We start from the raw sequence: 13,126 nt of genomic DNA on the forward strand, positions 1-13,126 counted from the left end.
GCGCCTGGGTGGCTCAGTTGGTTAAGCGACTGCCTTCGGCTCAGGTCATGATCCTGGAGTCCCGGGATCGAGTCCCGCATCGGGCTCCCTGCTCGGCAGGGAGTCTGCTTCTCCCTCTGACCCTCCTCCCTCTCATGCTCTCTGTCTCTCATTCTCTCTGTCTCAAAATAAATAAATAAAAATCTTTAAAAAAAAAAAATGTCTCCAGTTGGATCTCTCTCTGAGATGGCAGATGAGATCCAGCCATAAACTTCTAAGGCAAAGCAGACCCACCTGTGTTATATGCAATTAAAGTACTGCTGGTAACAACAGCCTCACAGAAGAGTGCTCTTTCTCACTTTTAGAGGTGGATGAAGAACTTGTATTTCAGAACATAAAGGAAAGAAGTCTAACTAAAAGCTCGATGGACACAAACAGCAAACTTCATGGATTCTTTACTTATATTCCCTGTGCTGCTTCATAAACCTTCCTACTCTATCCCTCCCACTCAGTTCTGCCCAGAAGCATCAGCAGCATCACCAAATAGTATGTAGCTGAAAGGACGTAAGCAAAGAGATGTAATTCAATTGCACAATTTGAAGCTTTGGGGTGATGCCCTTCTAACAGAAACAACGTACATTTTTAGCCTACCAACATCTTTTATTCAAAGTTTCCTTTTATCTGATTGAATGTTAACCTCATGGCATATAGGTGACGAACACAGAGCAAACATCCTCATCCCATCATTCGGGTAGGAAGCGGAGTCTCAGGAAGGCTATCTGACATGTCCAAGGCCACACAAGTCAATGGTGGTGCAAGAAGTAGAACTCCCCTGGTTCTATACAACGCAGAAGTCATGTAGAATATCATAAATAAAGACCTCAAGAAAGAGAAAAAGCAACCCCTGACATCCGATGGTTGGCCTGGTATGACCAGGCAGGCTCAGTGTGGCCAAGGGCACCCCGACGCTCATGGATGGGCCACACTGTCCTCCCGTGAACATGAACGATTCCACAGAACACTGACATCAGACACGGCTGCTCCATAGTCATGTCTGAACACCAACAAAATGTGGAGGTTGTCCAAGCCATAAAAACTATCTAAGATCCCTCTCCCCTAAAATGAGTGCTGCTTCTTTAGCACTTAGAACCTTAGCCTGGCTCTCATCTTTTGCCCTCCCTATAGATAAACTGTATTAAGATACTTCCTCTTCCTGACAGCATTCATTCCTATCTACAGTAAGCCCCCCTGCCTTAAATCCTCCCCAAAACCATCTTATACAAGCCCAAATCCTACCACAGGTTCTTTCTAACACCCTCTGAGAGGCCCCACAGCTCCCAGGGGTGTAAGTGCAATGTGTAATTAATTCCACTTGTTTAAGAACAGGTGTGTTCCTGGTGGTCTTTGGCCAGAGACCATTGATCAGCTTATAGCAAGAACCAAAGACTCAGCTTTTAAACATGGTTACAGATGGCATTTTTCTAAATCAAAGGAAAATAAGAACACAACAATCCTGGGCTAGCTATTTGAAAACCGAGGAGAGAAGAGTCCCCACAGGGACATAAAACTGAATTAGAAATGAGTGATCCAACTGATCTAACAAGCCTACTACTGTGTTTAGGGACATTTTGATACAAATTAAAGTTTTCATTGGGCCAATGACTTGATACTTCAGCTTTATTTCTATTGTAAACCTGATAGATGGAGAAAGAAGTCAAACAGGATTGACTCAGGTCCAGAAATTCTGATTTGATTCACCTCCCCCATATCAATATCCTCATAAAACATAAAGCTGAGAGCCAATGCAAAGACAGAAGTCATTTCAATTAAATAGTCCAACCCATTCTGTCAAAGGGTAGAATTTTGGACGATGCAGTAATAATTCTTAGCAATTCCAAAAGAGACTGCTAAACTCCTAAGAAAATTAAATTATAGACTGTGTCTATTTTACATTAAAATATCTAGCTAAATTGCTAAAATATGTAGATATATAGATATGTATATAAATCCAGCCCATCAACCAGCTTTTGTCTGTATTACATCAAATATCCTCAATTTCAGAATTTTCTATTGAATTAAGTCATGTTGTTGTCAGACAGTCATCTTCTTTACAAACAACTGAAATAATAATATTTAAAAGATCAGACTGAATAATAATAAATATCTTAATGAAAGTTGGCTTTAAAATAAGATTGAGATTTTCTGAATAGCATGTTTTAGAATATCAGAAAAATCAGTCATACAATTGTTTGATGCCTCAATTTCTCCCCATAAACAGAACCCAAATTATTTTCAGTCGGAAAGGATTGTCCTGTTGTCCTCTTTTAATATCATACCATAATTCAATTTCTCCTTCCTAACTTCTATGCACTCTGAAAACTAAACCTAGAGCCACCATATCTCCCAGATGCCCACTGCCTTCAGTGCTCTATCATAAATGGCCTCCAAGGTGCTAGAAATCTCCCTAAATACCCATTACTGGACATCTTTTTATAATGTAAGCCATGTCATCTTTTACTTTTTATCTGTGATCCATAGCCTCTAGTCTGAGAATCTCTCTCAGAATCCCTAGTCTTCAAATTTTCTATTAACTTCTCAATTTGTTCATATAAAATATAAACAATATATTTGGAGTTTGTTGGGGAAAAAACAATTTCACTCACCACATTTTTTCCTTCATTTTGAGCATCTCGATAATCAGGATTAAGCTAAAAAACAAAACAAAACCAGTTTTGAATCTCTATGAAAAGCACATTAACAAGACCAATGATCTTTAATTCAGTTCACTATTGTATCCTTAACTAAATTCAATATTAAAAAAAAAAAAAAAACCTAAGAAAGAAACCATTACTAAATAGTACAATTTAAAACATTACTTTCAAACTCTAATTGCAGGAGACATGAGCTAAAATGCCATGTTTATTGCTTTTGTTTATATTAGAACAGTTGACATCTTTGAACAAGTGAGAGCTGACAATCTCACATCCTCCGAGGAAGCCTTGAAGAGAATTCGTCATGTTGCCCACCACAAAATCTGCTATTCATCAATAACTCAATTTTTAAAATCAGACCAAAGGAGAGTCTTTGTAACAACAATTCAAGATCATGTTCCACATGCTATATACACAAGAAAAGAAAAATCAAGCAAAAGAAGAGCTATCTATCAGATATCTGTATCAGATATGAGGGTTAATGCATGAGTGTTGTGGGGTTTGGGGGTCATTCCAACAAAGATGGATGAGCTCTGGATATGCTGAGTGTTGGCCCGCACATTTCCAGCTGGCCAGAATCCATACCTCCCGACTCCCGCCTGATGACACAGTCCCAAAAAGATGTCTGCATTGTACTGAAACAACTAGTTCATAATTTGTAAAGCAACAGACTTATGAGTAAGGTGTTTTTCTCTAAATAATGAGTTGTTCACTTGATTTTTACTATTTTAATATGAATCAGTTGGTGTCTATAATATGTAACCCCAGGTATGAAAGTCACCATTTAAAATGTAAGGTCAAGAGTCTTTCTCAGAACGACACTTGGCTAGTAGCTCTGAGGAATGTCCTCTCAACTTATTACTAAATATCAGTGAAGGTGCTGCAAAGGATCAAAAGCAAAACAGAACAAAACAAAAAAAAGTCTGAATCTCATTGAAAACTAAGACTGAAAAACAACCTAAACCCAAATCTACAATGAACTGTCAGTCTTCACAAAGCAGCTGGTGCTGGGGGAGAAGCAGACACGCCCCCAGTTTTTCCCTCCCGGCATACCTACACCTCACTTTAAGCTAACAGCCTTGTGAGCACAGTTAAGATACTTGCTGTGGCTGCCACAGTTTGTCCATTCTCTCACAGACCCCGAGTATTTGCCCACCAGAAACCCACACAGAAGTGTGTGCCGCTGAGGAGCCCTTGTTAGACTAAGCAGAAACCTGTCTCCCCGGGACTCCCATCCACTGTCCCACTACCTCTGTCTTCTCATGAACACAGAAATGCAACAAAGCTCAGAAAACAAATGGGCAGAGAGTCAAGGGGGCAGATAATAGCAGAGGGCTTTCTGAGAAGCACTTCCTGAAGAAAGAGAAGAGCAAGAACAGTGGCTTCGTATGTGGGAATTAGACTGCCTAACATTGTAGAAATAGCAAACGGGTAGAAGAGAGAAGTAAGGGCCACAGAGCCCAGGCAGGCAGAGTCGCCATCTGCGGGACCTGGGACCTACAGTGGGCCCTACGGCTGAAGACTGAGAAAAAGGATCAAGAATTTTAACAAATAGAACAAAATGACCATCCACTCAACCCATCTGGCTCTGCACAGAGCCCACTTGTCTGAGGATAGGAAGGAAGGAAGGAAGGAAGGAAGGAAGGAAGGAAGGAAGGAAGGAAGGAAGGAAGGAAGGAAGGAAGGAAGGAAAGAAAAAACAACATGGGACTGATTAAAAAGCATATTATAAGGGGAAATTCTTTTCTCAGAGTCTTTCTGAATATTTTCTATGGTATGATGAAAAATCGACTTTCAGGAAATGGTTTGACATATTCAAGAAAGTGTAAGTAAACATTTCCTCTATGTAAAGACAACAGAATAAAATGAACAGCTGAAAATACAATACAAAAATAATGACATAAATAATAATATACAAATATAAAGAATTATAAAAAGAAGTGAAGAAGGATTTCACTAAAAATGAAAACACGAATACAAAATTAAACTCCATGTTGGCAGCAATAAAAAGCACATTTGATGCTGCAGGAAATGAGTGATGCAAAGCATAAAAGAATTGAACAGCCATCTCTCAATACAGAGGAAGGGTATAAAGAAATAAAAATGAGGAAAAAGCAAGTAGTCATGGAGGACCAGAGAAGGGCCTATCAATTAACGGATGATGGGTGTACTGAAGAGGAAGAGAAAATTAGTGGAATACAAGCAACGATCAAAGATAATACAAAACAAAGCTTTGCTCAGCTGAAGAACTGGGTATGCAGAGGTTACCATACCCCAGGAAAATCAACTAAAATGGACAGACACATTCTTTAAGGACAATGAGCAGGGGCGACAAAAGGGAAAACAATGGTAGGGACATAAAATAGAGCCAGAAATTAGGTTTAGACAAAAATGCTTACCATGTAACAGGAGAATGGATAAATAAAAATGGGGCATATTCAAACAATGGAGTACTACTCAGTAATAAACATGATGAGCTGCTGATATAGCAACAAGGCTGGATCTCAAAAATATATACAACAGAATATTGTTCAGCTATAAAAAAAGAACAAAATCCTGTCATTTGCCACAATATGGATGGACCTTGACAACACTGTGCTAACTGAAATAAATCTGAGAAAGACAAATACTGTAAGATCTCACTCATCTGTGGAATCTAAAACAAACTGAGCTCATAGGTACAGAGAACAGAGTGGTGGGTTGCCAGAGGTGGAAGATGGGGCATGAGTGCAATGGGTGAAGGGAGTCAAAAGGTACATACTTCCAGTTATAAGAAAATATGTCCTGAAGGTACAATGTCCAGCATGGCGATTATAGTTAACAATACTGTACTGCATGTGTGAACGTTGCCAAGACAGTAGATCTTAAAGTTCTCATCCAATAATTACATGTGGTGATGGATGTTATCTAGACTTAACTGCAGTAATCATTTCACAATATATACACACACCAAATCATTCTGTTGTACGTCTAAACTAATAAAAGGTTATATGTCAATTATATATTAATTTTTTAAAATATCTTAAGTGGAAGAAGCCTGACACTGTATGACTCCATTTACACCAATTCTAAGGTCAGAGAAAACTAAACTGTGGTTAAACAAACCAGAAATTGAGGGCTGGAGTGGGGAGGTACAAGGGAGGGGAGTGGATAGAAAGCAGAACCCAGCCCAAGAGTCACATGACAGGAGTTTCTCAGGTTTTAGAACTAACAATGGGAGGCAGGGGAGAGGGCAAGAAAAGGGGAATCCAGTTACAAGTTGCCCCTTAGTGCTAGGCCAGCAACTGGGGAGACCTGAGGCAGAACTTTTCTTTTTCTTTGGAGATACGTATCTCAGGCTCCTTAAATTCCCTTGAATTACAAATAAAAGAATTAATTCCAAAACAGGCTTATTCTTGCTTTTGGAATCCAAGAGTGAAAGGTAGAAAGCCAAAAAGATAGGGAATTAACTGGCCTCCTGTGTACTGATTAATCAAACACAAAACGACACACTTTTCCTTGGTAGTAATGATAGTTCCAGCATAGTGCCCAGGAGGGGTTTATCCAGCTATTTTAGTCACGCATTACTGTTTTGCATTTTTTAATTTGTTTTCAATTTGAAGAATTCAGATGTTTTTTCAAGTTAAAAAAATAGCCATACTAAAATTATAGCTAAATTATTTCCAAAAGATATGCAGCATGTTTAGCCATGGATAGATCTCATGGTCAAAGCGTTCATTCAATAAGCGTTAAGAGTAGTTTGGCCACAGACACTGTGGAGGGAATTCATGCTGGAAACCATGATGTATCCTAAATAAAATGTGTAAAGGAACGGGAATTAACATACTTAGGTCAAACACAAAATCATGTATGCCCTCTAAAATGTAAGCTATATTCCATCCCAAAGACAACGCTACTTTCTGAAATTCAGTCTTCACACATTTCACCCACTCGGGGTCACCCATTTCAATCCCCAAGGTCAATCCCTCAGGGAAGTCTGGAAACTGGACTCCAGGCTCTGCCCTGGGAAGAGATACCCATGAGCTTTAGGAAAGTTCACCTAACCTTGGAACTCAGGGTCCTCAGCTGTTAAATGAGAAAAGTCTATGACCAAAGCTTAATCATACTAATTATATGTCATTAAATTTTATATATTCATGTCTTTGGCAACAATACTAAAGATGGTGCTGATCAGTTAGATTTTGCCTCATCTAGTGTCTCTCTGGCTATAATGTGTTTTTTTTTTAATAATTAATATGGAGTTATTGCTTCAGTAAATTCATTAAAGTGATAATAATAATGAGGAGAAAGAGGAGGAAGAGGAGGGGAAGCCACCCAAATATATCTATGCCTATATAAATTCACCAATATTAACTGAAGACCAAATAAATATATGCTTTAATGTATGTTTTAATTATAGTGCTGCTTTCCTTCTCTGAATATAAGAGCAGCAATTATTAAAGTAATTAGACTAAGGATGAATCAAAAATATATTATTTCTAAAGAAGGGATAAAAAGACATGGTCATGTGAAGATTCCGGAATCTTTTAGGACTTTAAAGGAAATATTTCTTTATGTTAAAAATAAATTATAAACCTGGCATTAGAGAGAGAGAACTTTTTTTTCCCCTTGGAAAGATCTAATATGCTTTTCAATCATTTATTCAACAAACATTAATAGAACATCTATAATAGGCAAAGCATTATGGCATATGGTATTTTAGCAAAGACAAAGAGAATATGGTCGCTGACCACGAGACGTTACAATCTAGGAAGGAAAATAAGACATAAATACAGTTAGCTGTAATATAAAATAGAACGTGACAAGAGATACCAGACAAGAATGAATAATTTATAAATAATATAGGTCAGAGGAAGGAGGGATCTGTGGTGGGCAAATTTAGCCAAGAATTATTCATAGAGGGGCTCCTGGGTGGCTCAGTCAGTTAAGCATCTGCCTTCGGCTCAGGCCATGATCTCAGGGTCCTGGGATCGAGCCCCACATCGGGCTCCTGCTCAGCGGTGAACCTGCTTCTCCTTCTCCCTCGGCTGCTCCACCCCCACTCGTGCTCTCTCTCTCTCAAATAAAAAAATAAAATCTTAAAAAAAAAGGATTATTCATAGAGAAGGTAGCATCCAAGATAAGCCTTGAAGGATGGATTGAATCATAACTGGCAGAGAAAGAAAAGAGTGAAGAAGAAAGGCAGTACAGGGGAAATGAATTGGCATTCATTCATAGATAATTCATAGATCATTCAAGATAAGAAAATGAGACTGTTCAGAGAAGACCCAGAAATGTCATTTATGGAATACTTTTTACATGTTTTTAAAGGTTAATTCATTTCCCCTTATAATTATCCTATTAGAAGGGATTCTTTTCTTTTAAAAAAAAAAGTTTATTTGTTTTAGAGAGAGAAAGAGTGGGCAATTGGGGGGGGTGGCAAGAGGGAGAGAGAGAATCTCAAGCAGACTCCCCTGCTGAGCTTGGAGCGCAGGGCTCCACTTGGGGCTCGATCTCACGACCCTGAGATCGTGACCTGAGCCAAAATCCAAGTTGGATGCTCAATCAACTGAGCCACCCAGGTGCCCCCTATTAGGAGGAATTCTTCACCCCACTTTACAGATGAGGCCCCAGTGGGGCACATCAAGTGAAGTCTTCTGTGCAAAGTCACACCACTCGGAAGCACAGGTCTGATGATTCCAAAGCTCCATCCTTTAATTACGATACCATGTTACTTCCCTCCTGCCTCCATAAAGAGGAGGGGCATGATCCAAGGTAGGATCCAAGCCAGCCCAGACCAATGGGGCTTTTAAACCATAGGCTAATGGGTTTACATTTTCAGAAAGATTTTGAATATCACTGGGGAAGTGTTTGCAAAAACACTACGTTAAAAATCCTCAACTGGCCATGGTCAGTAGATGATGGAGACAGGGGATGAAAGAGGCAAAGAAACCAAGCATGGTGGTTCTAGTAAGAGGTAGCAGAGGCCTGACAAAAATAATCATGCTGAATGTAAAGGAAAAAGCAGATGCAGAAGATGTTATGGAAACCGAGTCAGTAGAATTGGAATGTGTAAACTGAGACAGAAAAATGTTTGTCATGACTCTCAGGTTTTTAACACTGCACTAAGAAAATGCACTGTTTCATGGGGAAACAATTCAATCTTAGATATATTTATTGAGCTTCAATGGCAGTGGGATATCCGAGATCAAATTCCTGGCCCACTGACTCCATGGGGGTGAGTAACAGGGAGACTGTGAAGAGCAAAGACCCAGTATGAACCCTTGAAGGGAGTTCTCATTCGAATGGCCAAAGAGAGCTGGAAAGGAGTCAGGTAGAGAATGTCACAAGTCAGAATAGAGAAGTGGCAGAGAAAGAGAGAGAGACAGAGAAATATCATGAACACTTAGGCAATGAAAACCATGATTGTACCACAGTCAAGTGAAAGACAACTGCAACTTTCCACCTAACACAATATCAAGAAGCAGACAGAACCCTTCTAAGTCCACAATATATGCTCATTTTCTTAAAACAAAAATGTTAGTTTTTTATGAGGAAATGTGTTTTGATCAATTTTTATGATATATAACATTAAAATCATCACTTGTATATTTTTAAATAATTATATATCTATATGTTTTTTTTTTCCAATGCCTGGCATTTCAGAGACAATCTATTATTCTGACTGACAAGTCTAGAAAAGAAAAGAAGGGAAAAAATAACCTTTATTAAATGCTTATATGTGCCAGACACAATTTATATTTTGATATATAACATTTACGTGTGTGTGTGTGTGTGTGTGTGTTGTGTATGGAGGACCTGGTATATATATTCTTCTGTCATATTTATTTATATATACATACACAAACATACAAACCATAAACTATGGCTGATATAGTTAATAGAAAACTAAACACAGAGATATTTAAAACTATAACCCTAATATTCATAAGATTCTATGCTGATGTACAGGTTCTTGAGTACTAAGTTTTTAACTAATTAATTAAATCCAAAGTCTGTTGCACAGTTAGGAAATAAGAGTTTACTGCCATCTGGTGGAAGTTTGGCCTATCTACAAACAAATAGCTATTGCTTGCTTATTTGAAAGCACAATGATAAAATCTTTAACAAATAAAATTATTTGAACTACTCGATCTATCTTGTTCTGGAAAGGATCCTTATGGCTTTAATAATATCCCAAGAAAGAAAATGTAGAAGCAGCAGATCAGAAATTGTAATACTTGATTTATAATTGCTCCCATGACAATGGAAGAACGGTTTCCTGAGGCTCCCATATATCCCATTCAAAATATAATAAAATCACTTTCTCCCCCACTGATATGGTTGTGAACTCTCCTGCACCAATAAGGTGATATAAGTAAAAGATCCAGGGCAAATGGCCATGAGCGTGCTTACAACCATGCTGTGTATTAAATGCAAAAATACATGGCTATTTACGTTCCTTCCCCTCATGTTACCTTCTCTCTTGCATGGCCCACAGAAACTGACATCACAGGAAGACAGCCTAACAATACAGTACTGTAAATGTTCCGTAAGGCTTTATCTGACAAAGCCACAAATGGCTTCGTTCTCTAATTCACAATTAAATACTTTGTTCCACATTTTGTCCATGAGCTTCTAGCATTGCATATTTCTCAAAAATAAATTTTGGGGCGCCTGGGTGGCTCAGTTGGTTAAGCGACTGCCTTCGGCTCAGATCATGATCCTGGAGTCCCGGGATCGAGTCCCGCATCAGACTCCCTGCTCAGCAGGGAATCTGCTTCTCCCTCTGACCCTCCCCACTCTCATGCTCTCTCTCCCTCTCAAATAAATAAATAAAATCTTTAAAAAATAAATAAATAAATTTTGAACTCCCTAAAACAAAATAGCACTATATTTATAGTGCTATTCTTAAATAGCTTGCAGCTTATGTGCTTTGTCTCTATAATTAGACTACAGAAGCTTCAGCATACGAAATGGTCTCAAAGAAAATGAGACCCTTCATTTCTCCCCAAGCAATAGCTTCATTACAGTTTTCTGGAAAACTTGGCCTCCCTGTAAGTACTGGTTAAAATAGAATATCAGAAGTATATGTATAAGTAGGAAGTATATGTATAAGTACAATTTTGAGGGTTTTTTTTTTTTCTCATTTGTGCTTAGATTTAAGATTGCAGCCCCTTAAACTCACTTTGAGATTTAACGTGGTCATCTCTGGATGTTAATAATTTAAACATTACACAAAATTGATGATCTCAGATGTGTATGCATGCTGGAAATAATTGGAAAGGAGATGTCCCAGCGACTGAATTAATGTCCTTCTCCTCTACCTTGCAAACTCCCAAAGGACAAGGACAAAGGGTTGATCGCCTTGGTTTTCTTCACAGTATCAACACAGTGCTTCCACCTGGTAGGCAGTCAATAAACGACTGTGTACTGTTGGTGTAACAGCAGTCAGGGTTTCTCAATGTCGGCACTACTGGCATCTGGGGCCAGATAAATCTCTGTTGCAGTGGCCGTCCTGTGCACAGATGCTTAGCTGCATCCCTGGTCTCTACCCACTAGATGCCAGTAGCTCCTTCTTCGCAAGCCTGACAATAAAAGTGCCTCCAGACATTGTCAGATAGCCCCGGGCGACAGGATCACCCTAGGCGAGAACCACTGCTATAGATGAAGCAACGCAAGTCTGCCATTGAACCCGAAGACTGTCATGACCTTGTTTTTGAACTTTGGACAAAGTACATCACCTCTCTGAACCTGGGTTTCCTCTTCTGGGAAGTGAAATGATTGGATTTACAGCCTCAGTCTCTCTCTCTGATTCATCCATTGGATTATCTAGTATTTACTGAACATAAATTCCGTGTACAAGGTATCCAATGGTGAGCCCCTAGATTCCACGCCCCCCCAACCTTCAGTTACCTGGCTTACAAAAAAATACCAGTGCTGGATAAAAATTGTAATCATAATAACAGTAGAAGTAGTGATAGTAATAATAACACTACTCCATATTTTTTTGTCCCCTTCTCAATGGAAGTGAGGGGACTTCATAGTTGCTGAATATATTTTATGGGCAAGGTGCTGAACCTTCCGTATCTTCCTTAATTCCAAAATAATCCCATGGAATATATACTATCATCTTTTTTACACAAAAGGGAACTCAGATTCAGAGAGGTTAAATATCTGCTTTAAGTCAGATAAGACTGTGAGCAGTATACATGGGATTTTTTTTCCCCACTACACTAGGCTCTCTTTGCCACACTGGCCAATATAAACACCATATACTCAAAAGCAATTCAAGAATTACATAATCCAATTTACCAGAAATGCCTCAAGCACATTAAAGTAATATTTCAAATTATCAATATGTGTGTTGAGAATGGAAAGGCTGAGGGAAAAGAGTAATGCCCTGCCAGGTCCTGCTCCTCTGACAGGAGCTTCCCCTTAATGCGAAAACGGCTCTGTTCTCATCTTATTTTTTTTATTTTTTTTTAAAGATTTTATTTATTTACTTGACAGAGACACAGCGAGAGTGGGAACACAAGCGGGGGGAGTGGGAGACGGAGAATCAGGCTTCCCGCCGAGCAGGGAGCCCGATGCGGGGCTCGATCCCAGGATTCTGGGATCATGACCTGAGCGAAAGGCAGACACTTAACGACTGAGCCACCCAGGTGCCCTCATCTTATTTTTTTAAATATACCTTTAAAAGCCTATCTCAGAGGACTGTTTTCCCTTTATTACTGTTCCTGCTCCTTCACAGCCCTGATATGAAAAGTCAGTCCACCCCTACTTCCGCTTCCCAGCTTCCTTGTCATTCCTCCATCCCCTGGATTCTGGTTTCCACTAAAAATGCTCTCAATCACAAATGGCTGTATTCTTGCCAAATGCTGTAAATACATTTTGTTCCTGAGCTTTTTCGGTAGCACTCACTCCTTTTTGAAACTCTAGCCTCCCTTGCTTGACATTTGCGAATTTCAACCCATTGGACTTTCCAGCTGCCTCTCTTGACTTCTCAGGCACCCCATCTGTTGTCCACCCTTGAAAGATGATATTCCCCCGAGGTCCACCTTCAAACACCTTCTCACTCTCTTGATATTGCCTCATGATCTCATCCATGCTGATGCTGACCTGTCGAGCCAATCCCCAAACTTCTAGAAGACGTGAACCCTGTGCCTATCAGGCGTTTTCACCTGGACATTTTACAGCACCTCCAATTAGACCGAGTCAAAACTGAATGGATTATTTCCTCATCAGTGCTGCACCCCTTTCCCATTTTCCCTAAATTGATGAATGACATCACCAGCGCTCCAAAGCCAGAATCCTCCAACTCCTTAACCTTCAACATTCTGTGGATTACAGCTCCATTGCCTCCACGTCCTAAAAATGTCTTCTCCCCTTCCCCTTCTTGCCATTACCAATGCCACTCCCTTGGTTCAAATCCTCAAAGTTCCCTGAAAGTATCA

The 13,126-nt window shown here is 39.4% G+C and overlaps 1 protein-coding gene across 1 annotated transcript in view; it reads right to left on the reverse strand.

Moving 5' to 3' along the window:
- ITPR2 (inositol 1,4,5-trisphosphate receptor type 2) overlaps positions 1 to 13,126 on the reverse strand; it is an 838,078-nt gene that overhangs the window by 345,663 nt on the left and 479,289 nt on the right. The window contains exon 11 of the mRNA XM_081818942.1: positions 2,643 to 2,687. Coding sequence (XP_081675068.1) covers positions 2,643 to 2,687 — 45 coding nt within the window. The remainder of the gene's footprint in view (positions 1 to 2,642; positions 2,688 to 13,126) is intronic.

Source organism: Leptonychotes weddellii, chromosome 5 (assembly GCF_054177405.1).
Source record: "Leptonychotes weddellii isolate Sample4059 chromosome 5, ASM5417740v2, whole genome shotgun sequence".
In the NCBI taxonomy this organism is placed as follows: Eukaryota; Metazoa; Chordata; class Mammalia; order Carnivora; family Phocidae; genus Leptonychotes; species Leptonychotes weddellii.